Raw genomic sequence first — 27,500 nt, 5'->3', positions numbered from 1 at the left:
TCACATCTTGTTGCATGAAAGAAGGCCACATAGCAAAGCTTGATACATTAGCAAAAAAGTTGTGCTTTCGTCCTCAAGTTGACTTGGCATTTCTATGTGGTCAGCAGAGACACTCCACTGACAATAGGCTGAGCTGTTTTCTGCCCCTACCTAACAACGAATCCAACAAGACTGGACTCCCAGTTTATGTGAATGCATGCTTTGGCCTCACAGACAACAGAAGACACATCAAGTGGCAGGAGGAAGACCAGAAATATGATGAAGCTGCTCAGTGGAATGAATTGCTAGTAAAAGATGTTCTCCCACATGCATACCTCAGGATCCTCCAAGATGCTGTCAAACTATCCAAAGACGAGGGACTCCCTGCGTCCGTTGTATATGATCTTTGGCCAGACATCAGCCAGATGCAGCACAAAGACAAATGGCATGAAATTGCACTCGATGTCCTCCAACGCCTATTCAGGCAGAATGTTGCTGTCCTCTCTCTTGCAGCAGATGAAAGAAAGTTTGTCACTCTTTCAGAAGCTTTGCTCCCCTGCAATCATTCAACAAGCACTGAAATAGTGGCCGCCATTAAGAGGATTCTGGTTTCTTACGGAGAAAATCTTGTCACATTACCAGACAGTGTTGCAAGAGCTATCAAGGATGCCTATCAACACCATATTCCCTTGAGGCATGTGACCCCATCATTCCTACGGGCAGTTCTCCACAGAAATGGTTTGCATCATATCTCCAAAGAGGACAAGCTCTTACTTCTGGAATACATTTTGAGTGATGGACAATACAGAGAACTTCAGGACCTTCAGCTCCTTCCACTCAGTGATGGGACTTTCAGATCTTTCACAGATAAAGAGGAGGACATTGCTTTCATTGATAGCAATGAATTTCCAAGGTAAGTTTATTATTATTATTGTTATTATTATTATTATTTAAACAATCATGGTGTAATGCTATATAGACTATAAACTACAATCAATTTACCAGCTAAATTAAATTAAAAAAATGCAATATATCACTGTAATCATTCCCAGCTCTAGTAGAGCACTTTTTTATTGAGAACTCTTGCTCTACACTACAGAGTCCTGCTGCCAGGCTGCAAAAATCTCTTCATTCCCAGTGATCTGCGTACACCTACGCTTACCCACCTGAAAGATCTAGCCACAAAACGTAAGGAGGTTATTTTGCACAATGTAATGATATAATAATTATTCCATAATTACATCTACAATGTACAATTCAAACATTTTGTTTTCACAAACACGCACGCACGCACGCACGCACAGACACACACAGACACACACACACACACACACACACACACACACACACACACACACACACACACACACACACACACACACACACACACACACACACACACACACACACACACACACACACACACTGATTGATTGTTTTTTGATTGATTGATTGATCGGTTTATTCATTCATTCCAGATTTGTTCAAGATATCCAACATCAATGAACATGATGTGGCTGAATATGCAAAGAGGTATTTGCCAAATGATTGGAAACAAACAAAGGCAAAGCATGTTACCTGGGAGATTGGCAATAGCCAGCATCCACCCTCAGGGTGGCTCCAAGAATTCTGGAAGTTTCTCAATACTCACTTCAGAGATCTAAGTTGTTTCAATGGCATGCCATTAATTCCCATTAAACCCCAAGATGACATCAAGCATACCGTACAACTTGCAAGATTACAACAGAACTCAACCCTAATTTTCCAGAAAAACAAACAAACCAGCTTGCCAGACCAAATTGTTCAAATTGTGAAAACAGTTGGTGGAACAGTTGTGAGAGGCGACGACTGGCTGAAGCACGACGACCTTGACACTTATGTGTTAAACCCATCTCCAAGGAGTGTCATGCGACTGTTTGTGAACTTAGATTGTCAGCATGTCTTCAATGAAATCAAGACTGTACCTCTCAAACACAGGGAAGAACTTAAAGATTATCTTTCTGGTTTGGATTCTCTTTCAGTCACTGAGAAAAATGTCCTGTCAAAGTTGCCTCTTTTCCAAACCATGGATGGAAGATGTGTTGCCGTCCAGTCAAAAAAAGCTGTGCTTTTAAGTTCAAGTCCAAAAATACCAACAGAACTCCCCATGCCTGATACAGTTGTACAGTGTGCCACTGAGGCTGATCGCAGACTACTTCTACTGCTTAACATTGTTCTCTTGGATACAGCTGAAGCAACTGGCCTCCTAATTGATGGAATTGAAAGGAGGGATTTTGGCAAAGAAAATGTAGTGAAAATCATGACTTGGATTCTAAAACATGGCAACATCCTTTTCTCTCAGAATGATGCTTTGAAAAAGCGATTGAAAGACTTGAACTTCATTGAAATGAACGGAGAGCTGAAACGCACCTCAAGCTTCTTTGATCCAAGAATTGAAGAATTCAAAGTTCTTTTTGGATCAGATTTCTTTCCCCCATCTGTTTATACGGAGACCTCACATATGCTGGAGAGCTTAATAGATCTTGGGTTGCTGAGTAAAATGACTGATGTCACCCCAATCCATTTGCTGTATGCCGCCACACAGATTGACAAATTGCTTCCACACTTTGAAAATGAGGCTGTTAAAAGGTCTGAGGTGCTTGTAAAACTGTTGAATACCAATGATTTGCTGGCCAATTTCTCAAAAGAGCAGATTGAATGCCTCACTGTGTTGCAATGGATCCCATGTGTTAAACCAGGTGATGAAAGAAAACTCAATAAGGACAAAGGAAAAGGCCTGTTCTGCCCAAATGAAGTAAGGCACTCGAAGTACAAGGACATTGTTGGGCATGTAATGCCTCTGACAGGAGAGCTCAATGAGAATGTTGGTACCAAACTTGGTCTCAAACGCGTACCCCCTCCTGAGAAGGTGAAGGAAAATATGTCAGTATTGAGATCCCTGGTACAGATAATGAAGACTCCAGACACAGATGCCAACTTCAAGATGACGTTGCACAGCATTTACAGACACATGCAAGATAACATTTCTGCTTTCAAAAAAGTGACGATGAATGATGCGTGTTGGCTATGGACTCATAACCAGTTTGTTTCCCCTCAGGATCTGGTTCTTGACTACCCACCAAGTCTAGATCTGAGCTCTTACATTGGGAAGATTCCAGAAGAATTTCTACCATATAAGAGCTTGTTCAGCAAGTTTGGACTAAGACCATGGCTTTCAGACAAAGAAATAATGGGTATACTAAATGATATCAAACAAAGCATTGATGAAAGGAAAGAGAAGTTTGCAAGTTCATCTGAACTGAATGTGTCAGTAGCCATTCTGAACTGGATGTGGAGAGAGAAGAAGATTGTTAGTGATGATATCCCGATGCCTGTCAGGGCAGAGGCTGACCGATTTACCCTCAAACCACTGTCAACAACAGTCTTTTGTGACATAAGCAGAGAGGGATTGGAGTGGCTTAATAATGATGAGGAAGAATTTCATGTGATCCATGAGGAGATACCAAAAGCAACTGCTGAGTGGCTGAAGGTTCCACTTCTGAGCACCCGCATCCTCAGTCCAGAACAAGTGGGAATAGAACAATGTGGGCAGCATGAACCCATAACCACAAGGATTAAGAACATTCTTAATGAATATGATGAAGAAAAAGACATTTTCAAAGAGCTTATACAAAATGCTGAGGATGCTCGTGCAAAAGACTGCAAGTTCATGGTGGATTTCAGAGTCCACAATGCCCCTCCTGAAAGTCTGATTGACCCTGGCATGTCTTTTTGCCAAGGGCCATGTCTTTGGGCATTCAATAATGAGCTATTCACAGAAGATGACTGGCGAAACATAGTCAGGGTAGGAGCCGCCTCAAAGGCTAATATGGTTGAGAAAATTGGGATGTTTGGACTTGGATTTAACACTGTATATCACGTGACAGATGTTCCCTCCATCCTCAGTGGCAACCATCTTCTCATTCTTGATCCAAATGTCAACCACCTGAAGAAGCATATCAAAAGCAAAACAAATCCTGGAATCAAGCTGGACCTCTCTAAACAGGGACTCTTGCATTGGTTTTCGGGTCAGTTCAGACCATATGAACGCATTTTTGATTGCAATTTCTCCAAAGAAAATACCACAAATCCCTACCCAGGTACTCTGATCAAACTACCTTTCCGGACACGTGAAGAGGCGCTCACATCTGAAATCTGTGCAAAGGTGTATGACAAACACAGTATTGACACCTTCCAGCAGCACTTAGCCAACAACTCACAAACTCACCTGCTGTTTCTGAAGAACGTCAGCACCATATCTCTACAAAACATTGCAGACAATGCTCCAACTCCTCCAACAGATGACCATATCAAAACCATTTTCACAGTTTCCAAAAAAGTTTTGGAAAAAAAGGCGATTCCAGATGAAACCCATACATTAAAGCAGCGTGACGCTGAGAACAAACTGATGAAACTTGATGAAAATTTTAAAGAAGTAATTGACTGCAGCACGGTCAGCATTGCCGAAATAACCCAACATTGTGATGGCTCTAATGTCCAGGCCTGGCTTCTGTATAATTGTTTCGGGACAGAGCAGTCCTTACAAATGGCCCTTGAAGATGATAAGAAAGCCAAATTCTCTTTGCCTGTCGGGGGAATCGCTGTACCCTTGCACAATGATCCAAAAAACAAGAAATGGGTCACATCACAGACTGATCTAGTTGGACAGGCATTTTGCTTCCTCCCTCTTTCCATTCACACTGGCCTTCCAGTGAATATAAATGGAGCATTTGCTGTGACTTCCAATCGCAAAGGTTTATGGGAGACTGGAGTAAAACATCAGTGGAACCAAGCTCTTCTTAAGGATCCTACAGCCACGGCATATGTCACAGTACTTTTAACCCTGAAGAGTATGGCTGAAAATGAGGAGCTGGAAAGTTACTGTTATCACACCTTTTGGCCTGACAGGGAGAAAGTGAGTGATACTTTCAAGCCTCTGGTAGATGCCTTGTACTTTGCCATCTGCCAGTATTCCAGCAGGCCCCTTGAGCTCTTCAGTGATGGTATACATTGGTGCTCAATCGACAAGGCTATATTTTTACATCAAAGCATTGAAGAGGACAAAAAGATTGGCATGCTTGCAATGAAGGTGTGTCAGAGCTATGTAAATCATGTTGTTCCTCTTCCACTGTGGGTGAGAAACAGCTTCAGAGATGCTGGCTTGGAAAAGGCCCTACAGAGCAGAATTTGTAACTGGGAAACGTTTTACAATGGAGTGGTGTTTAGCAACCTGACTACCATGGACCCTGAGAGTAGAAATGCTCTTGTGCTGCATGCTATTGACCTCAACAGTGAGCCAATTGACAATCTACTTAAGTTTTATCCGTGCATTCCCACACAGAGTGGACAGCTCCAGTATATCAAGAAGCTTGTGAATCCATCAGGGAAAGTAGCTTGCCTGTTTGATAATAACGAAGGACGCTTGCTTGGAGGGACTGAAAGTGACTTCTGTTCCCCCAAAAGGATTCAGCGGCTTCTGGAATTGGGAATGCTTAATCACCAACTCCCATTGGAAGACATCTTAGACAGAGCTGACAATATCACTAGTGTTTGGAGCAAAGACAAAAGCAAAGCCTATGGACATCTGAAGTGCATCCTTGACGTTCTGAGCAGTTCTCATAAAGAGGAGGGCTCTCCCTACTGGGCTCTACTAAGGAATACCGCATTTATTCCAGCGTTTCCTCCAAACAGTGAAAAAGACCAAATGGTACAACTTTGGAAGCCTGTTGATGTGTTTAGTGACCAATGCCGCTACCTTGTAAGCATGATACATCCTGTGGTAGATTGTTCTAATCTGAACCTGCACAGTGCTGATCCAGTCCTCAAAATTCTGGGAATTCATCAAAGTTCTGATTTGAGACCTGAGACTGTACTTCAACAGCTGCAAGAAGCTTGTAAGGAAACAGAATCCTTCAACAATTCCAAGTCTACACTTCACAAAATAGCCTATGAATGCTACACGTTTCTGGATCAGTGGCTCTACTATTTGGAGGATTCCAAACTCATTTCAAAGACTGCACATTCATTCCCGTTTATTCTTGTTGGGGACAAGTTTGAGCATGTGAAATCAGTTGCCAAAAATGCGGAATTTGAAGCAAAACCATATCTCCATGTGCTTCCAACAGTCTTCAAAGGCTTCACAAAACTGTGGGAATGTGTGGGTGTTGAAAAGAAATTCACAGTTGATCAGTGTCTCACTGTACTCAAGACACTGCATACTCTCCATGGATCCAACCCCCTTCCAAAATCTGATCTCATAATTTGCCTCACAATATTAAACAGAGGATTGTATGAAGCTAAAGAGAAAATTCTAAGTGACTGCCTCATACCTAATGAACATGGTGTTTTACAGCCTGCAAGCAAACTATATTTCAATGACAGCCCCTGGATGCCAGACACTGCAACTGTCACTTTGTGCAATGAGATTATCCCACGTGTCATGGCTCAGTATTTTGGAATTAAAACTACCAGGCATCAAACTCTGCAAGATCATTTAGTGGAGAACATCTCACCCTTTGCTTTTCAGTTTGAACAGCGAGAGCAATTGACTGTCCGAATTAAAAACATAATTTCAGCTTATCCAGCCAAGAAGGATATCCTGAAAGAGCTCATCCAAAATGCAGATGATGCAGAGGCAACAGAAATCCACTTTGTTTGGGACAAAAGGCAGCATGGCACGAAGAAAACATTTGGGAGGAAGTGGAACCAGCTACAGGGTCCGGCACTATGTGTATACAACAACAAGGTGTTTAGTGATGCAGATCTGAAAGGCATTCAACAGCTAGGAGAAGGTGGAAAACATGACATTCAAGGGAAAACTGGAAAATACGGTCTTGGATTCAACTCTGTTTACCATTTGACTGATTGCCCTTCGATCATGACTGGGGATCAAGTACTCTGCATTTCTGATCCAAATCAGAATTACATTGAAGGTTTGTCAGGAAAACAACCTAATGGGTGTGGTTACAAACTAGAAAAGGTTTTTAAGGAGATGTATGATGATGTCTACAAGTCATTTCTTCCAGATCAATTTGCACTTGAAGATGGCACCATGTTCAGACTGCCTCTTAGAACAGGTATCATGGCAAACAACTCGAAAATATCAAACCAGGAAGTGACTAATCAGGATATGATTGAGTTGTCCAAAGCCCTGTCCAAAGATCCTGAAGGATTGATCCTGTTTCTGAAAAACATCCGCAAAATACAATTCCATGAAATAAACGAACACTCGCAAGACCTCCGCACAACCTTCACAGTTGAAAAACATTTCTCAGAGAAGAGCAATGAAGAAAGATGTTCTTTTCAAAAGCATCTATGCACGGCACTGCAAACTGTCAAACCAGCAACACCATGCAAAGCCATTTATGATGTCAGCATTTCAGCCAGTGACAAAAGGATGAGTAAATGGATTATTGCAGAGCAGTTTGGCTCCTTTAAAAGCAGCATTTGGAAAGAGAGGAAACATTCAGACATTATACCCCAAGCAGCACTAGCTGCATGTGTACATCCTAAGCCAGTCAGAATGGGAGACTTCAATGGAGGAGTCTTTTGCTCACTTCCTCTGCCACGCAAAACTGGACTTCCAATACATGTCAATGGAAACTTTGAGGTTGATTCCTCCAGGAGGGACCTTTGGAAAGCAGATGGCCAAAGTCTGAAAACGAATTGGAACGAGTCTTTAAAACAGGACGTCATAGCTCCATTGTATGCAGAACTAATTCATTGTCTCCATGGTAGCATTACAGAAGTGAAGGTCTGTCCCGCAACTGATGAGGTTTCATGGACAGTTCTTGATAGCTCCTACTTATGTTTTTTCCCAACTGTCTCAAAAGACATTGCTCAAGATTGGCATGGTGTGGTACAAGAGGTGTATCGTTCAATAAATGAGAAAGCACTTGATGTTATTCCAGTGGTACGGAGCTCATTAAAGAATATTGCACATCGGCCAGTTACAGAGATTACTTTTGACTGGTGTACTGTCAGAAAGACAGAACTGACTAATGCACCTCACCTGATTAACCCATGGAGCACCTATATGAATCCCATTTTAGAGGATCTTGGAATGAAGTTAGTGCCTTTTACCACAAAAATGTCAGAAATTTGGGGAAGTTTCAAAACTGCTGGAATTGAATTGAATGCAGTCAGTCCTTCAACTGTGCGGAATTTCCTTAAAGAAAAAAACTTCAATGACTCAAACCAAACTGAGAGGGGTTTACCTTTACCTATCTCACACACTCTGATTAGAAACGAAAACAGATGCTCCACGCTGTTACAGTTCTGCTTGAAAGATATCAACAAAGACAACTGTAGTTCAATCAATGGGCTTCCACTTCTTCTCACAAAAGATAAAGTTCTAAGAGTGTTCAATCGTAACTCTCCCAAGCTGATGTCAAGATATGATGGCTTGTTCTCTGAGTATGAGGCAGATTTTGCATATTATCGTATTAATATGGCCCACCAGGAGATTCTTCAACATGGCGGCTTTCTCCACAATTTGACGATTCCCATGTCAGTGAAGTATGTAAAACCTTTACTTCAGAGATTCCTGCAAGACTGTGCAGTTGATCCAAGCTCTAACCTCCATGTCCCAAATGAGGCAATACTGAAGTGGCTGAAAGAACTATGGCAATTCTTCACAAGCCAACTCACATCAACATCATCACAAGATTGGGGAACTAAAACACCTGTGACACTGAGTTCTGTCAAGAAGCTGTTCTGTGACTGTTGTATAATACCTGTTGTGTGTCCAAGGTTAAATAACAGACCATTTCTCCAAACAATGGAAGACATGCCAAGTGTGATTCATTCTGGCACAGAAGGGGACATATCAAGTGTTCTCTTTAAACTTGGCTACACGAAGCTTAATTGGTCATTCTACACTGAGATGAGCACTCAAATACATTCACTTTTATACCCTGAACTCATGAATACAAATGATGCCAATGCTGTATTAGATGAAGTCTACAAACTCAATCATTGTGAGTTTCTCCACCTTTCCGACAAAGAGTTAAGAAAACTTCAAAGTTTTTTACAATCTGGAAAAAACAAACAGGATTATCAGAGAAAGCTCATATCCTTGCCGTTATTCGAAACCATACATGGTGAGCGAGTGCCGCTTGATAATCTTGAACAGGTATTCATCCTCAACATGACGTTAATCTCAGTTGAAGAACTCCCAGCTCTGTTCATGCAGCATCACAGAAATACAGTTTTTCTCAAGTACAATCTTGAGAATGTGCAACTGTCTTACCAGTTGAACATCCAAATCCTATCTGACTTGGACTTCTTTATGAAGTTCATCTTGCCTGTCCTACACAAGCTCACAGAGAGACAGATTATTGACTGTTTCAAAATGTTGTTATCAGTACAACATGATCACAAATTTAAAGATCATCAGGGCAAAATCATCTTTTCAATGAAGGATGTGAAACTGATTCAGAATGTCCATGGGAACTTGGAGAAAGCATCCTACTACTTTGACAAAAGTGTGGAAATGTACAAGATGATGTTGCCTCAAGACAAATTTGTACCTCAGAGCTTTTGGAATGAGTTCAATGAAGCCCAGCAGTTACAAGTGAAAGCACTGCTTAAAGCACTTGGAATGAAATATGTTGTGTCAAAGGTGGAGATAATTGCTTTTGCACACCAAATAGAAAGAGAGGCAAAAGGCCAATTTGAACTTAAGGAGCTGACACAGAAGTCATTGAAACTGTTGAAAACAGCCTTGACACAAGAGAGCAAAAATGAAGAACAAAAAAAGAAAAACCAAGAGTTGATGGAGAAAATTGCTGACATCAAATTCATTTTTCCTAAAGCAACTAGCAAAGAACTGTGTGCCTACCATCAGCCACTTGCAGCTGAGAAAATTGCTGTTGCAATCAGAGGATCTTTGATTGAAAGTGATGAAGTGATCAGAGATCAACGTCTGATTTGGACTTCAATGCCAATAATACCAGGCTACTGGTCAAAGAAGGAAAAGATGCAAATGGTGACTCATGGAGCCCTTGAAAGGCCACCTGGCCCATGTGTCACCACAAACATCAGCAACATCTGTCACGTACCTTGTCAAACTAATGACTTGATCAAAACTCGTGCTGAAGTGTTTCGTCTTTCATATGCCCATCTACAAACAAATACTTTTGATAGCCATTCACTGACTGGCCTCCCTGTTGTGCTGGTTGAAAACGACACAAAACTGGTGAAAACCGAAGAGACCTCTCTAGGACTCCAGAGTGACCTGGAATTCAGGCCCTACTTGTACAAAATTCCTGGGAAGGATGTCCTCTATGCAGAGTTCTTCAAAAAAATTGGTGTTAATGAGGAGCCAACAGCACTGCAGTATTGCAATGTCCTTGAAGCAATTTACACGGAGTCCTGTGATAAACAAACTCTCAACGCAAACCAGCTGATAACTATCAAACATGCCGTGAAGCGACTGTTTCAGCTAATTAAAACTCAAGGGAGCCAATCAGCCCTTAAACTACCAAAGGTTTTACACCTTCCTTCAAAAGATGGTAGGTTGTACCCCTCAAACATGCTCTATTTCAATGACACTGTGTTCGAGGCAAACAGGTTAGAAAAAGCATTGGAGAACAAAATACACCTCCTCGAACACCTCAATATCACTGACCAATGTCATTTGGTCAGTGATATTTATGAACAGCATCAACTGCTGCAGTTGCTACCAAAGGATAATCAGCCCAAAATGCTCTCTCGATATACTGAAGAGAAGGTGGTGGATTCACACATGCTGCTTTGCGAGTATGGAGCCAGCTGTGATTTTAGTGGATGGTTTGAGAAGCATCTCTCCTCAATACACTTCAGACATGGACTTATCTGCCTCATCAGAGCGCAGTCAAGTGGCAAAATTACACAAGAAGGCGCAACTTACATGTGCCAGCAGATGTTTGGCAGAATTCAGATGGTCTGCTGCAAAAGCCTTGAAACAGAGCTTTGGTTTGATCAACAACCACTAAATGACACCAAGTCTGAAACAGAGGTCAATGTCGAAAAGGGAGAAGAAGTTTGCATTTTCTACTTGAAACACAGTGACAGTATGGCTGTTAAAGTGATTAATAAAGTCAACCTGACACTGACTAAAGAGATAAATGCTCTCTTAGATAATAGCATTCCCTCAGTCCACCTAACAGTTCTTGGACAGTTACTTATGTGTGACTCACTGGAGGAGGTTCAGAAAATACTGGCTGTGAACGGAATTCATGACAGTGCTGAAACTCAGAACCTTCTTTTCTGTCCACCCACCCCTGGGACGGGTATCCCTGAGGAATGGAAGGATTCCCTAGATCAGAGCTTCATCAATAACTTTGAAGAAGGAGAATACGTTGGCTATAATGACTCTGCTTCAGACGAGGAGTACATGTATGCAGTTATTGTTGAGAAGCTGCCAGAGCGTGCTGGACAATTATATTCACACAGATACAAAATACAGATCGGGAAAGATGAGGTCATTGAAGTCGGCTCTCTCGATCTATATCAGTTTAAACGAGAGAAGAAGCCAAAACAGGAGAGGAAGCCAACTTGCATGGAACTAATAAAGTCATCAGTGCAAGTGCACTCTGTGTCACATACTTCACAAGCATCATCTACAAGTTACTCATATACAAGGCCGGTGCCCACAACACTTGAAGAAGCCAAAAAGGAAATTGATGAATGTTTGACAGAGATCTGGACTCTTTCTGAGGAGAACAGGCAAAAGGCCATTAAACGTCTGTACCTGAGATGGCATCCGGACAAAAACCCAGACTATGAAGAGCTCGCCACTGAAGCATTCAGGTACTTGCAGAACAGAATTGATGAGCTGATGACAGGCAAATCGTCAAACTCTTCTCATCCACGGCAGAACACAAATTCCAGACACCCCCATCCAAGGCAGAACACAAATGACAGAGACTCCCATCCACGGTGGAACACAAATTTCCGAGACTTCTATGAGGAGTGGGATCAAGAGGCCAGGCGCCACAGACGTGGTCGAGAGAGGTTCAATAGAGACTACCATTACAGTTATAACTTTTGGACACATCATGGAAATGTCCCAAGACCAAACAGAGAGGAGGCCCAGCGCTGGTATAGACAGGCTCGCTGTGATCTCAAAGCCGCTCACAATGACACTAGCCGTGGGAGCACGGAGTGGTGTCTGTTCAAGGTCCATCAAGCAGTGGAAAAGGCTCTCATTGCTGCAGAGTACAAAAGAACAGGTCAACAGGTCAACAAGTGTTCCATTACACAACTCGCAGAAAGAATTTCCCTCTACAGATCTCAGTTCATTAATTTGCCCCAGGTTGTAGAAGAGCTACAGTTACTGGGAGTCGATGCCAAGAAGACCCAGTATCCAAGCTGTCACCCTCCTCCTCTCATTCCCAATGGGCAGTTCAAACCAGAGAATGAAACTCGAGCACTGGAGCTGGCATCAGAGATTCTCAGTCAAATTGAGGCATATGTCAATTAAGCATTCAAGATGGTAGGCTAAACGTGTTGAGTTGAGTTTAAGAAGATACTGTTAAAATAGTTTACATATTGTGATCTGATTGTAAACAAAGTTAATACTTAGATGACCAATAACTTAGATTTTTCTTTGAGATGAAAATGAAAACATGGAAGAAACTTTAAAACATTCAATATTAAGAACATGGAAAAAAATGGCATGCTTGTACTTCAAGTTCATTGATTTTTATGCTTGAGAACTTTATTTTGAGATGTAATACTAAAATTTTACTAAATACATTTAAACCATCCATATCTTTTGTCTGATTTATTTTCTGAGCTGTGATTTCTTATGTACTGTATCTGAATGTAAGGGCAGAGGGTGGCATGGTTAAGTCATTAGTAAAGTTGCACCTAAAAAAATGCTATGTGCATTTTTCTTTCTTCAGTAATGCGTATAATTCATGGTATGGAGGAAGCAGTATATTAATACATTTTCAAGAGCATCAGTCACTGTGAATACTTACTGTAGAATAGTATACTGTGCCTGCCTCTTTGTTTCCCTACTGTCACAAAAGAACACAATACAAAAAGGAGTTAATAATTATGAATTAAAACAAACAAGCAAAAACAAACCTAAATCTGATGTACTGTATAATTACACCTTGGCCGGCAGCTAAAGGACCTTTTCTTGGGAAATGTGGTCTATAGTTTTTTTATTGGCCCACAATATTGTCTATATACAGTACATACATTCATGAAAACACCTGCTGACCAGCTGTCAGCATTGAGCTTTTTTCTTTAGAGGGGGGTATATGTGACCATACCTCTCCACATATACCCCCCTCTTTAAAAAAAGCTCAATGCTGACAGCTTTTCATATGTTAAACAATAAGGCTGTGAAGATCTCAACAGTCACCAGAATAGAACGGTCTTCTCCTTGTGTTAGGGGTGTGTGTGCTTTGTCTCATTTTGGAAGTGGCCTGTTCCCAGTGTTTGTACAATACAAAATGTTTACAGGGCTCATGTTTCTTGTTTCTCCATCGTCTCCATGAGCAAGAAACTCTTCCAAATTCTAGTTAGTAAGGGGGTGGGGTTCATATTAACCAGATTCAGTCTTATTTTTGTCCTACTGTATATTTTCTGATGAACCCACCGCGGTGTCCACTATCTATTAATAACTTACACAAGAAGACCTGTATATACTTACAGCAGGCTGTTTCCAAAGTGGTGTGCACATATAAAAGGAACGACCATACTGTGATCTTTTAACATATTTAACATGATATGAGGAAGGGGGAGAAGGTACACAGTAAAATCTGGAGTGTTCATTCAAAGGTTAACACGCCAGACTTTACTGTTTAAGCAAAGCACATGAAATACTGGCCTTGTTCAGTACATGCAACTCAAGACATTTGCTAACACTCATGCGATGTTGATGGCACTCAAATCTGACATTCTGCATCAAACCCACATCAACATTTTCTTTAGTCAGTTTGTGTAGCAGATGCAACATTCTTAACAATCATTCACAGAACTAAATAATAATTTGGGTTTGTACTGGTTGATGTTCATATCAAGTATAGCCATCTTGGTAAAAAAAAAAGGAAGAATAGAAAACAATACTCTCCTCTCGCTTCATTCATTTCAGTCAAACAGCCGAGAACCATAGTGAAATCAAGTTGAACGTGAGCTGGGAGAGGAACAACAGGCATCTGTTAAATACTTAATTAGGCTTAATTCAAGTAATGTTTTTAAATGTCTACCATGCTTCTTTTTTATTGATATCTGTATGAATGTATTGCACTGGAGCCGTTGAGAAAAGCAAATTTCCTTCGGGATTAATAAAGTATATATCTATCTATCTATCTATCTATCTACATGACATGTCACATACTTTGAAAAGAACAAACTAAGGAAGTTAAGCCACCGCAATAATCTTTCTAAATTACTTAATAAACAACACTACAAAGTACCATTACAGGAATGATTCGCTCCAACCAGCAGCATCAAAACGCCCTGAAGATTTAAGAACATGACTCTGTAGTTAAAACACAAGAATGTGGGTAACATTTCATTTTGGACATACACATATGTTGTATACTAGAAGCTAATTAACTGATTGAAAAAAAAAAAACCAGAACACAAAGCAACAAGGCTATGCAAACGTGAAATGTTAAACATGTGAGGCTGTTTGAGCCAGGGTATTGGTACTGTGTGCAACGGTGTGCTATGGCACAAGTGTACAGTATGGCAAACGCAACTGACATTCATAGTTTTACAAAAGAAAAAATAAATGTTAATGGCACAGAGTATTATTATATTATAATATATTATTTAGTATTATTGCACTATAACCATGGGATCCAGCTGATCGGCCAGGAAGCCGTCCCTCAGGTGCATGCGTTGCTTCTCGCCCCGCGAGTTGATGGGGATGACCCCGGGGTCGACCACCACCACCACCCCGACAACTCCTCCAGAACCATGTTGGTGACGAGGGACACCAGGTCCAGGGCCTCCTGCTCTGAGCCCTCCAGGTCCACCACCACCACCAGCAGGTTGGTCCACGTGAACACAGCACTGGACGGAGGGAGATGAGGACGCATGAGGGGAGGGGAAAGAGGAAATGGGGGGGGGGTGTCAAGGTAGAACAAAGAAAAGGGGAAGGGATGGGGAAAGATGAGGAAGTTTGGTTTAGAACAGGATGGCTTTGCGTTAGGTTGATCAAAACAATGCATGACTGACATTTTGCAGCTTTATTCAAATATGTGGCTGCAGGCTCTGACATGGAAATAGAATTCTTATCAGGGTCAAGTTCAGATTCTAGGCCACACATGGGAAACATATGGCCCTGGGGCCGGACCATCTCAATCCGGCCCGCCAAGTCCTCAAAGAAAAACAAAATGACCCCCCCTCCCAAAACAAATCTACATTCTAAAAGGCTGCCATATGTTAATGGTTTTGAGACAAATGAATTCAACTCGACTCAAATTAATAGTAATTAATATTTACCATTTGAGTACTATACCTGCGTTCCTCCATCCGTATGTAATAAAATGTTTTATGTTCATAATGTAACAGTGAAACAGTCTACCATGAGTCCATATTTATAACATAATGCAATGTGAATTATCAGTGACCTGGATGGCGCATATCAGATAAGATAAGTTACTGTATACTCATTTAAAAGTTGATACGGCATTGACGTACGTGGGTTGTTTTATGTAGGCTAAGTCATCTTTTCATAACCTCATAGGCCTATGCCAGAGTGATACAGTACAGTACAGCTATAAAGAAAGAAAAAATATATCAACATTTTGTAACTGAAAATTCTTGTTGTGAAAGCAAGGACCTTATTGTAAAGTAGTCTGGCATGTCTACCAAATTCATGCAGTTTTAACACAATTCAGCAGTGTTTCAAGTTTCAATTAAACTGTAATGTGTGGCCCTTCACTCACTTTATCGAAGTCAGTATGGCCCCCTGGAAATAAATGCTGCCCACCCCTGTTGTAGGCTTTATTTCCTTCAGGTACAAGGTAGAGTGCTAGGACTAGAAAGGTGATAATAAAAGACAAACGCATCACAGAATCAACAGCTTAGACCTCAAATTAGAAATAGCATGGGTACAACCAGTGGTGGAAAAAGTACTCACAAGTAAAAGTAGAAATACAATGTAGAAATACTCTGTTACAAATAAAAGTCCAGAATTCAAAATTGACTTGAGTAAAAGTACAAAAGTCTTGGCATCAAAATATACCTAAAGTACCAAAAGTAAAAGTACTCATTATGCAGAATGTAGGGTTTTCAAATGTATAAAAATATTTTTGAAATAGGCTAGCCAAATAGGGCTCAAGTGGTTAATGTATGTTTTGTAATAATAATCAAAATGTACAAAGAAAGTAACTAGTAACTAAAGTTTTCAAATAATTGTAGTGGAGTAAAAGTACAATATTTGCCTCTGGGAGATGTAATGGAGTAGAAGTAAAAGTATTGAACATTACCTCCTCCCTCCAAATTGTATAGTACTTGAGTACATTTTCTTTGTTACTTCCCACCACTGCTACTTAGAAGTAGCACGGCACGGGTACAACACGGTAAGGATTCTTAGAAGATTTCTCCCTTCTGCCAAGGAAGCAGGGATGGCTATCTTCAGTTCTTTCCCTGCAAACTTGCCCCGCTAGTCGTGCAGCAGTCTTTGTACAAGGATACAGCACCATCTAGTGGCCGGAATAACGGTAGCCTGGCAAAAATAAAAAATAAAAGCCTGGAGATCGAGGCTGGTAGCCTGGTAAACCCTCCCCTTAGAGCAGTGGTTTTCAACCAGTGGTCCGGGGACCACCAGTGATCCTTGGGTGGGACCCGGGGGTCCCCAGCGAAATTAGTTAACACAGCATCACAATCATTTTAACCACTTAGCTTTGGCTATTCAAAAATAGCAGCTACAAGCTCATAGCGCGGCACCGAGTGCCATGCTATGAGCTTGTAGATCTGCTATTTTTTTTAAATCTTGAAAATGTGTGCATATCTTTGAATTTATATATATTTTTAAAGCAAACATTTTTAACTCAAAATTTTGCTTCTGGGGGTCCCTGGCACAAAACATTTTCAGATGGGGGTCCGCGGCCAAATGTATATCAATTTAGGGGTCCTTATGAAAAAGGTTGAAAACCAGCTGCCTTAGAGATATCCGGAGGGAAGGGTTAATTACCAGGCTAGAATAACGGTGGAAGCAAGTCGTGCATTTGTCATAGAGTTAAAATAAATAAATAAGGCATTTGTAGGCCATAATGGAATGTTGCACGAATGCATAGGTAACATCATCAACCAGAATCACTTTATCTAGTGAATTTCATAGGAAACGATACCTACATGTATGCATAAACGAACCACAATGAATCAGCATTACTTAAGTTTCGTTGTTGCAACGAATGTGAGTTAAGTTTCATTTCCTGATTTCCTAACTGTATTGCTCAGCTTTGAAAAGGCTTAGAAATGGTGAAACGATACTGAGTTGGCATTGATCTGCCCAGACCATAAAAAAAGAGGAAGAAAATACGTAGGCCTAGTATAAAAACAACTGATTACAACGTCATGATCATTGACTGAGAGCGAGCTGATCTGACTGCAACCTGACTGTTCTCAAGAACATGACTGAGGTTAGTAGCCGAATTATTTGATTGGATAACTGTTATTTGAGATAATCTGTGTCACCATCAAGTTTAAGGGCAGGCGATTTTATTGGAATAGAATAAAATAAAATAAAAAGAGATTACCATCTCTGACCGATTTCAATATAAGCGCTGACTAAAAGCACAACACAGTAGTAGTAAAGTCATTGTGGTTCTTATTTTAAAGTCTTCCTCTAGTAGGCTAGGATCTATGACAGTAAATTGTAGATTAATGATCAGTTTTGGCATGTGGAAGCCAACAGGTATCAATTGGTGACTTATGTGCAGATTTGATGAGCATGTATTTTAAAGATTACCAAATGGATAGCTCCATTAAGAACCTCTCACTCCCCTATACAGCTCCGAGATGAGGTTCTATGTGGTTGTTATCCAGCTCCGCTGTTTACCCTTTTGTATACATTGTATACCAAAAACTAATGGTAGATTCCAAACCGCACGGATGTTTAAGGTTTGGTCCGGAGCATAATATTTTAGGTCCGGAGCGAAACTACCCCTTTAAATCGCTTATTTAGTCAGCCTGAGCCATGTTTCCCATTGCCAAACCGGGAGCAGTACTGGCAGCGGACGTAGGGGGGTTTTCCGGGTTGAATGGGAAACATGGCCACAGGCTGACTAAATAAGCGATTTAAACAACGGGTAGTTTCGCTCCGGACCTAAAATATTATGCCCCGGACCAAACCTTAAACATCCGTGCGGTTTGGAATCTACCATTAGTTTTGGGGTATACAAAAGGGTAAACAGTGGAGCCTTGGCCGACGTTCCACTGATTCTGGATGACAACCACATAGAACCTCATCTCGGAGCTGTATAGCGGAGTGAGAGGTTCTTAATGGAGCTACCAAATGGATAGGCTATTTGTGTGAATATGAAATTGTAAACTTCGTTAAACTCCCTTTACTGTTCAAGTTGATAAAAAACGACTTCAGATGAAATCTCATACAAATAAACACAACAAAATAAAGTTTATCAGGGTAATGTAAGTTAAGTTACAAGGAATATGTAATCAGTTGTGTTTTTGTTTCATGATCCTATCCAGGAAGGATGAACAGAAATAAGACTCGGTGAGTAGTGTTCTTTTATCTTAAGAAGCATCACCTTAAATGTATTTATGGATCATATTTAGCGGCAAATAAAGGAAGGTGTGACACACACACACACACACACACACACACACACACACACACACACACACACACACACACACACACACACACACACACACACACACACACACACACACACACACACACACACACACACACACACACCAATCAATTAATCTAGCAGTAAACGGAAACATAATGATATAGGCCTATAATATGTTTGACTCCTCCCAGATATTTAGGTTTTAAATATTGTGATACATATTCCAATTTTAATGTCTATAATAATGTTTTTGTGTGTGATAATGTTGGTGCTGAAACTTACTGGCTGGGGCTTAGGGGTATTTTTGGACTGAAACAGGGGATCACATTTAGACTTTGTCTTGGACCACTAAAAACCTTGGGCTGGCAGTAGTTCTACCAACAATATTTATTGATGGTTAAATTCTGGGTTAGCAAATGGCAGTAGTGGACACATTCTATGACTAGTTTTTTGAGAAAGACGTTTTGTTTTGCCCAGGATTGAACTTTAGGAATGCGGTAACTTGCAACAAAAGCAAAGATAATTTTGTGCCATCTCAATGACAAAGGTCTCTATTAGCCTAAAAAATCACTACACATTCCCTATTCCTCTTCAAATATTTAAAGGAGACTGTCTCTTTTGGGCTAATTTTCCCACCTACTCACAGTTGATTCAATAATTACATATTCATTCGATCAGCCACGCTTCAACTATGACATCAGGGATCTCCATACATGAGCATAAAAGGGACACAGACAGACAGATGGATACATAGAGATTTGTGGATTCTCTGTTCTGGACAACTGCTGGTCCGATCAACTTCCCACTCTCCCCTCTGCGGTCCGCAGTGATATACATGGCAAGATAGATCGGTCAGATGGTTCTTGAGATATGTGGGGGAAGGTCAGACTCACATGGTCAGACAACTTTTTAGACAAGACAACGCAGACAGAGATTCTGTGCATTTTTAGATGGATATTGAAAGGTCTCACCCCTTCATTAGAAGGTCAATATCAGCCAGCAGAACCAGGGACATGTGTTTTCAATGAGTAACATGGTGTTTGATGTTTAATTGACTTAAACAGGAGGCACATGTCTAATCAAATTAATATCAAATATTGAATCAAGCAACTTAAAAACTGTCTGGGGTGCACAAAAAAGCCAGAGTAGATAATGATCCAAAAGTGTTGTGTTATGTGAATAGTTATCAGTCATTTCCAGCAGTAATATTGCCTATATTTAAGTCTTGGTGAATCAAAGTATCAATTTCTATCAAAAACATGAACCTCTCTGGGTGATTTCAAACTTTTGAATGCTAATTTACTATTAATTAGATTGGTTTGTTTGAAATAAATGAAGCCCAATTTAATGTTGTGACATATACACTGCATTGTTTTTCATTTTAATGTGTAATCTGTTTTCTGTTAAGAAATTCATTTGGTGCAACAGCTCCTCCATTCATTGACTACCTGAAAGATATTCTACGCAGATATCCTGATGGTGGACAAATTTTGAAGGTGGGACCAGTGCACATTCTGCTACAGCTGTATTACTATTCTGACATCCTATATTAAAATTGGCAAATGGGAGGGCGGGCCGGCGGGCGTAAGACATAACTATAAATGTAGGTGACGTAGGTGTTGAGGGCCGAGTAGTGGCCGGAATTCTAGATGTGAGGGCTGCATAGTGGCCGGAACCTCTAGTCTAAAATACTTACTTATTGCATGTTTTTAAATGACTATGTAGAATACATTATTACATAAATAGTTTATTTTGTATTGTATCTTTATCTGCTCATTTACCTACTTTTAATTCAACTGAATTTAATGTCATTTCTACCATGTCCCACTCCCTTTAGGGGCTCCACAAGTTTTAGTATTGGTCATCTCAGTTTAGTACCGTCCAGCAAAACATTAAAGGGATATTTCACTTTCAAATAAAATAGAAAAAACATAAAAGAAATATATAAAAAAAAACATGAATAAAGTAAGTAAGTAAATCACAGCCCCCACACGCATTAGAAGGACATTCTACTGCGTGAGGGCTGTGATTTTTCCATAACTTTTTCATTTTTTAATATATTTGTTTAATGTTTATTTTCTTTGAAAGTGAAGTATCCCCTTAAATAACACTATTGTTTGGGACATGGACTACCCTACTACCCATTGTCAGAAAGTATCAGTGTTTTACTGTGAAATGACATGTCATTTGTAATGGTCGGAACAGGAGCTGATCCAAAATGCTGATGATGCTGAAGCATCGGAAGTTATTTTCATCCATGATGAGAGGAGCTACGGTACAGAGACCCTTTGGACTGATGACCTGGGGAAATACCAAGGTATGTGTGGCTTTCTGAGAATTCTATTTGTTGTCATACATTTCAAAGCTGATCTTTGTCATTTTTGTCAGTTATCCAAAAAATATCAGCTGGACCAGTTTTGAGAACCAAAGAAATAAACCTTAAGTGATAACTTGTTAACTGACTCATTCTTTTTGAAGGCCCTGCTCTCTATGCCTACAACAACGCTGCATTCGCTGCTGAAGACTGGGAAGGCATTCAGAGTACAGGAAGGAGTGTCAAGCGCAACGATCCAAACAAAGTTGGGAGGTTTGGGATCGGCTTCAACTCTGTTTACCACATAACAGGTAAAACAATGCTACTCGAATACATCTGTTGTAGAAGTTCGTGGTCCTACATTCTCCAAATCGCACTACAAAAATAGATTGTTGCAAAACATGGCTCAAGTGATACTATAAACACTTTAAATTGCAGCTCATAAATGATCTTTGTGAGGTTCTCTCTCCTGATTAGATAAAATTGGTGTCCCAAATGAAAACATATTATTTGCCAAGATTAAAAACTAAAAAGAAAATAATGATTTGCACAACACTGATAGTGCTGTCAATTTAATCTCTAAAGCCATCCAAGCTACAGCATCACTTGGAGACAACCCATAGTCACTTGTGGAATACTTCCAAGTTAGTATATCACTTACACCACCTGCAATACTGCAGATAAAGAGTAATATAACCAAGTAAATCAGTTTAAAATACATTGCTTCCCACACCTGTGCATAGTGCCGCAGTTGCCCCAAGAGAGCTGAGCAGAACTGCCGTTTCCTTGTTGTAAAATGAGACAATTTTTTGCAAGTACTGTTTATGAAAGTGTTTAGGATCATCCCTGAAACTGTGGACCAAATAATCTTATATAAAATATCAACATTATGTAACAGTGGTTATTAGCTGACATCAAATTGAGCATAGTCTAGAGTCTAGACTATGCTCAATTTGATGTCAGCTGATTTAAACTTTACAGGCTATAGACCAGTATCACCCATATTTATTTATTTGTTTATTTGGACAGGACAATGCATATTAATGAACGTCATGACGTAAATACACCGGAATTAGCAGAGATGCTAGTTTTCATCCGCAGTCCTCACAAAGAAACATAAAATAAAACAAACAGTGGAATACATTTACAGACAGACAAAACAGTGGAATACATCTACATAACATTACATAGGGAACATTATAGACAGACAAACAGTGGAATACATAAAAGAGAAAAGGAGAAGGTGAGTTGGGGGGGTGGGGGTGGGAGATGGGATGAGATGGGCAAAAAGCACTACTCCCGGGCCCTGCCTCCTGTTGTGAGGCAGTGCATGGGGGTCCTTCTCCACATTGTAGCCACCAGAGGAAATGTCCGGGGGGGGGGTCCAAATTGATAATTGATCCAAATAATCCATATTCCATCCGTAACATAGCAAATTGAATCCACGAGGCAGCCTATGGCTCCATATTTATGACAACATTTTGATATCCTGGAGTTAATCTGCTTTGTATTTATTTTGTATTTATTTTGCCTCCACTGAAGTCATAGGCCCTTAAGAAACTTAGTTTCAATTTGTCATAGTAAGGAAGAAAGGTTATATGATGATGCTAATTCAGTTGACATGATGTAAACATCATTCTGCACACTGTAATCCTTAGCTTTTGATGTAATCATGATACCCAGACATTGTTTAAGAGACTTGTCAAGATATTACGATAAATAGAAGGCAACACATAGACCACTAGCTTTGTCTCTTTTGTGGTGCAGGGAATGAAATCCCCCAAAGATCCAATGCTATTAAAAAAATAATAATCCTGTGACCCATGTGGTTACAGGTTTCTCCACTGTTCTCCATAGTTCATATAAAAGCTATAGTCTATACTCTATTTCATAGTAGTGAAAAACACTACATTAGGTGAGGCACTTGGTTGCGTCAATGTGTTTCTGAACCTTTTATCTTCCTGTCGACTCACCAGACATAAATGGCATTGAGGGAGGTGCTGTGTTGTGCCTTTCTTCATTACATGTCAAAAGCCTCTATATTTTCAAAGGTTTTTCTTTGTAAAGTTTGGTTGCCGTTTGTCTACACATCTACCTGTTTTTATTTTGTTTAGTTTTTTACACTGCACCAACTTAAGTCACAGTCCTTGAACGGGCAAATGTACTTGATGTACATTTCTGATTCAACAATTGCTGCATAACAGTGGTCTTCAACAGGGATTCTGGGACCCCTAGGGTTCCTCAGAGTTACTACAGGGGGGCCGCCAAATCTTTATGTGATAGGAACTTCGTTTTCTATTTATTAACCACTTGAACCTAGAATCCCTATTCTGAGGGGAACTTTAGCCAAAAATAGCAGATCGCGCGTTGTGAGTGAGCTCGTAGATCGGCTATTTTAGGCAAAGGGGTTTGGTGTAGAGGAAAAAAGAGCAGACCAAGTACATAGCCAAGGGTCAAGTTTGCTAAGTATTGAGGGTTTAAAGGAGTAGTTCACCCCAACAATTACTTGTTTTCTATCAATTACTCACCCCATGAAGCCTTGAATTCATGGAGATTTTTTTAGTTTTTGTCGCATTCCCGCATTCCTAAGCCAATAATTAGATGACCGGCGGAGACTCTATGGAGACTCTTTGAGTCTCCTACCGGAGACATTGGCGTCTTTCCGCCTGACATGAAATTATTGGCTTAGGAATGCGACAACAACATCTCCATGAATTCAAGGCTTCATGGGGTGTGTAACTGATAGAAAATAAGTCATTTTTTGGGTGAACTACTCCTTAAGTGGTTAAATGTATGAAATAAACAGAAGTCAAACAAGTCATGAAGCTATCTATGAAATCTATGTAAAAGTTTAAGCTGTGACATTTTATGCAATATGTAGTGTTTTTAAGTGACTATGGGTTGTCTCCAAGTGATGCTGTAGCTTGGATGGCTTTATATATTAATTTGACAGTACTATCATCAGTGTAAATCATTATTTTATTTCGGAAACACCTAATGTGCCTCACCTAATGTAGTGTTTTTCACTGCTATCAAATAGAGTAGACTATAGCTTTAATATGAACTGTGGAGAACAGTGGAGAAACCTGTAACCCATGTCTTTCTGTCCATAAATGGTACTGGACCCTTTTTTCACATTGGTTACAGAATATACTTACTCTATATTAAAAGGCTATAGATTAAGCTCCCTTACTAGCTACAGCTAATCTGCCTGCATCACAGTGCACATTTGCACTCATGAGGTAGGTGCAGGGTGTTTTGTATCACATCTAGAACTAGAAAAGTGGGGGTATGCATTCCCAACTTGCATTGTTGCATTTGGCCCATAGTTCAGGTTATACAATCACAGCATAAACAGAAATATACAGAAAGTGAATTTGAATTTCTCACTCAAATTGTCTCATTTTACAACAAGGAAATGGCAATTATACCCAGCTCAGCTCACTTGGGTCACCTGCCCTGCAGTGATGAACGTCATCCAGGCTTTGCGGAATTGTTCGATAGTAATGATCTGTTCTAGCGATTGGGTTGCAAAATCCACAACAGAAACGTCTACAGTATAACAGAACACTGTATAATGTGTCTTCCTATCCACCAGGCACCATGAAATTGCAGAAGTAATCACATACTACTTGCATTATACTAAAATACATCTTTGAGAAAATGAATAGCATGCTGTACAAAAGATATGGTGCACTCTTGAAATTACTTTCACTTGGTATAAAGAACATTTAATGCAACTTGAAAACTGCTTTGCATGAGGAAGGCCTTTTTGCCAAGCACTGTGGGGAAATATTATGGACAGAAATGTGTCACTAGAAACAGAATTTACATAATTCACATAATTAAAATGTGTATTGTTTAACTTGAATAATTGCATTGAAGAACTGAATTTGAAGACCATAATTTTGAATAGAATGTATTAGTTTTAAATTGAATTCCAATCAACTTTAATATTATGAAATGGAATTAATTTGCTCTGTAACTGTATTAATTTCTCACAATTCAAATTCAGTTTGTCTAATTCAAATTCAGTTCTTATTATATACCAAATCAACATGACGTCAACACAATAACAGAGTTTAACGTATAGTGTTAAAGTTTGCTTTTACAGCTTAAGTTAGCATGTGTGTTACCTGTGAAACCTATGATCTGAATAGTAATTTTTATACATTCTCTCATCCGACTAACTTCTAGCTGGTGAAATATTAGTGAAATTAAACTGTTCCTCTTTTTGCTGGGGACCCCTAGAACCCTGTCTACGACCACCAGCAGATATACTGTAAATAGTATGCTATTCATTCAGTGGTGGAAAGTAACTAAGTACATTTACTTAAGTACTGTACTTAAGTAAAATTTTGAGGTATTTGTACTTTACTTGAGTATTTCCAATTTCCAATACTTTTACTTCTTCTCCACTGAGAAGAAATATTGTCTTGTACAGGTAAATATTGTACTTTTACTCCACTACAATTATTTGAAAACTTATTTTACTGGTTACTTTGCAGATATAAATGATTACATTATAAAACCTACATTAACCACTTTAGCCCTATTTTATACCTAGGCTATTTTCAAATATTTTAGTACTTTTACTTTTGGTACTTTAAGTACATTTTGATACCAATACTTTTGTACTTTTACTCAAGTAAATTTGGAATTCCGGACTTTTACCTGTAACGGAGTATTTCTATATTGCATTATTGATACTTTTACTTAAGTAAAATATCTGAGTACTTTTTCCACCACTGTATTCATTTATGCATAGTGAAACTGTCCTGTTATTTTTTAATTAAAATCTAATGTTTGCGAAAGGTCAAAATTACCATTTAATTAAAATGCTACCTTGTCAGCCATAACATATGTTGATGACCATAGAAGACTCCATGATTGGATTTGAGTTATGTCAATGCAGAAATGCTTTGGTGATGGAAGAGAGTTGGTCCATTCACATCATCCAAATAGTGACTTGAGAAAGTCAACACAAGTCATTCAAGTCCATGACCTAATGGGAGTGAAGAAAATGGTCAAAAACTTACAGTAGAAGCTCAATTATTCAGTTTAATTTAAACGATTCAATTGTTTTTCAGTTTGAGGTTTTTTATAAATAATTCAAGTGACACATTTCTGCCCATATAGTCAGGGGATATTAAAAGAATCTTGGAATAAATTCCTTACCAAAAAAAATCTTCACCAATGTGTTTGTAAAAGTGTCTAGTAACACATCTCACAAAGACTGAAATGCAGTTTCCCTAGGAGAATTTGTGACAGCTCCTGAAAGTTGGGGTACCCACCATAACCTTATGCGGGGAAAAAAATACAAATTTAATTCTGTTTTAAGTAGCATGTGAGGGGTCAAACTAGGGTGTTTTTATGATTCTGAATCCATTGCAAGCATTTGTTTTGCACCAAAACCACTCCTTGGGCTAAAAACGGCCATAGCCATCCTTTTCCAGGTATACTTTTTGTGTAAAAAGCCCATTGAGATTGGACCGTTTTTAGCCCAAGGAGTGGTTTTGGTGCAAAACAAATGCTTGCAATGGATTCAGAATCATAAAAACACCCTAGTTTGACCCCTCACATGCTACTTAAAACAGAATTAAATTTTGTTTTTTTTCCCCCCCGCATAAGGTTATGGTGGGTACCCCAAAAATTCCCCTAGGGAAACTGCATTTCAGTCTTTGTGAGATGTGTTACTAGACACTTTTACAAACACATTGGTGAAGATTTTTTTTGGTAAGGGATTTATTCCAAGATTGGATTTTTTTCTGCTAATATCCCCTGACTAATAGGAGATATTCATTTAAAGGTTATGTAAATTATATTATTTTGTTAAAATAAGCATTAATATTCTGATAGTAATCATTGCTATATTATGGTGTTTCTGCCCAGCTGTTTAATAAACGGAACATTGATTTTTCAGGTTGTGGTACTAATTTCAATCTGGATGACATTTGTATTCATTGATTGATTTAATTTATTACAGTTATCAAAATATATCACTTACTGCACCTTAAGATTTAAAACGGTGCAGTAAAATAATTTGGTCCCTATAATGTTACAGCCATAATCTACAAGTTTATTTTTAAATAAAAAACAAGAGAGAAAAGGGTAAGTTTATTAAATTAGACCAGGTGTGTATAGGTAAACATTGTGATTGTTTATTGCAACATTCGGCAAGAACAATGCAATATCAAAATGTATATCTTTGTCAATATCATTTAAACTTAGTATACCTTATTTATGTGTTTCCAGATGTACCATGTATATTCAGTGCAAGACACATTGGCTTGCTAGACCCCCAAGAGAAGCTACTTGGAAAAGAAAGTGGAGGCATTCGATGGTCTTTGTCTGATACAGAGGACCAGGAAACTTTAATGACCTTACGTGAC

General features: G+C 39.5%; 2 protein-coding genes across 2 annotated transcripts in view; both read left to right on the top strand.

The window, feature by feature from the left end:
• Window positions 1-27,500, top strand: part of LOC308105787 (sacsin-like) — a 141,662-nt gene that overhangs the window by 11,461 nt on the left and 102,701 nt on the right. The gene's annotated exons all lie outside the window — the stretch shown is intronic.
• The window catches only part of LOC308073559 (sacsin-like), a 23,205-nt gene continuing 13,279 nt past the window's right edge, over window positions 17,575-27,500 (top strand). Inside the window, exons 1-6 of the mRNA XM_080412519.1 lie at window positions 17,575-17,615; window positions 18,685-18,709; window positions 20,203-20,290; window positions 21,000-21,111; window positions 21,273-21,419; window positions 27,364-27,500. The exon at window positions 27,364-27,500 is cut by the window's right edge and continues 1,295 nt beyond it. Coding sequence (XP_080268645.1) covers window positions 18,690-18,709; window positions 20,203-20,290; window positions 21,000-21,111; window positions 21,273-21,419; window positions 27,364-27,500 — 504 coding nt within the window. The 5' untranslated portion in view covers window positions 17,575-17,615; window positions 18,685-18,689. The remainder of the gene's footprint in view (window positions 17,616-18,684; window positions 18,710-20,202; window positions 20,291-20,999; window positions 21,112-21,272; window positions 21,420-27,363) is intronic.

This window comes from Gymnoscopelus braueri (assembly GCF_963280865.1).
Source record: "Gymnoscopelus braueri genome assembly, chromosome: 18".
In the NCBI taxonomy this organism is placed as follows: Eukaryota; Metazoa; Chordata; class Actinopteri; order Myctophiformes; family Myctophidae; genus Gymnoscopelus; species Gymnoscopelus braueri.
This window is presented reverse-complemented; position numbering and strand designations above follow the sequence as displayed.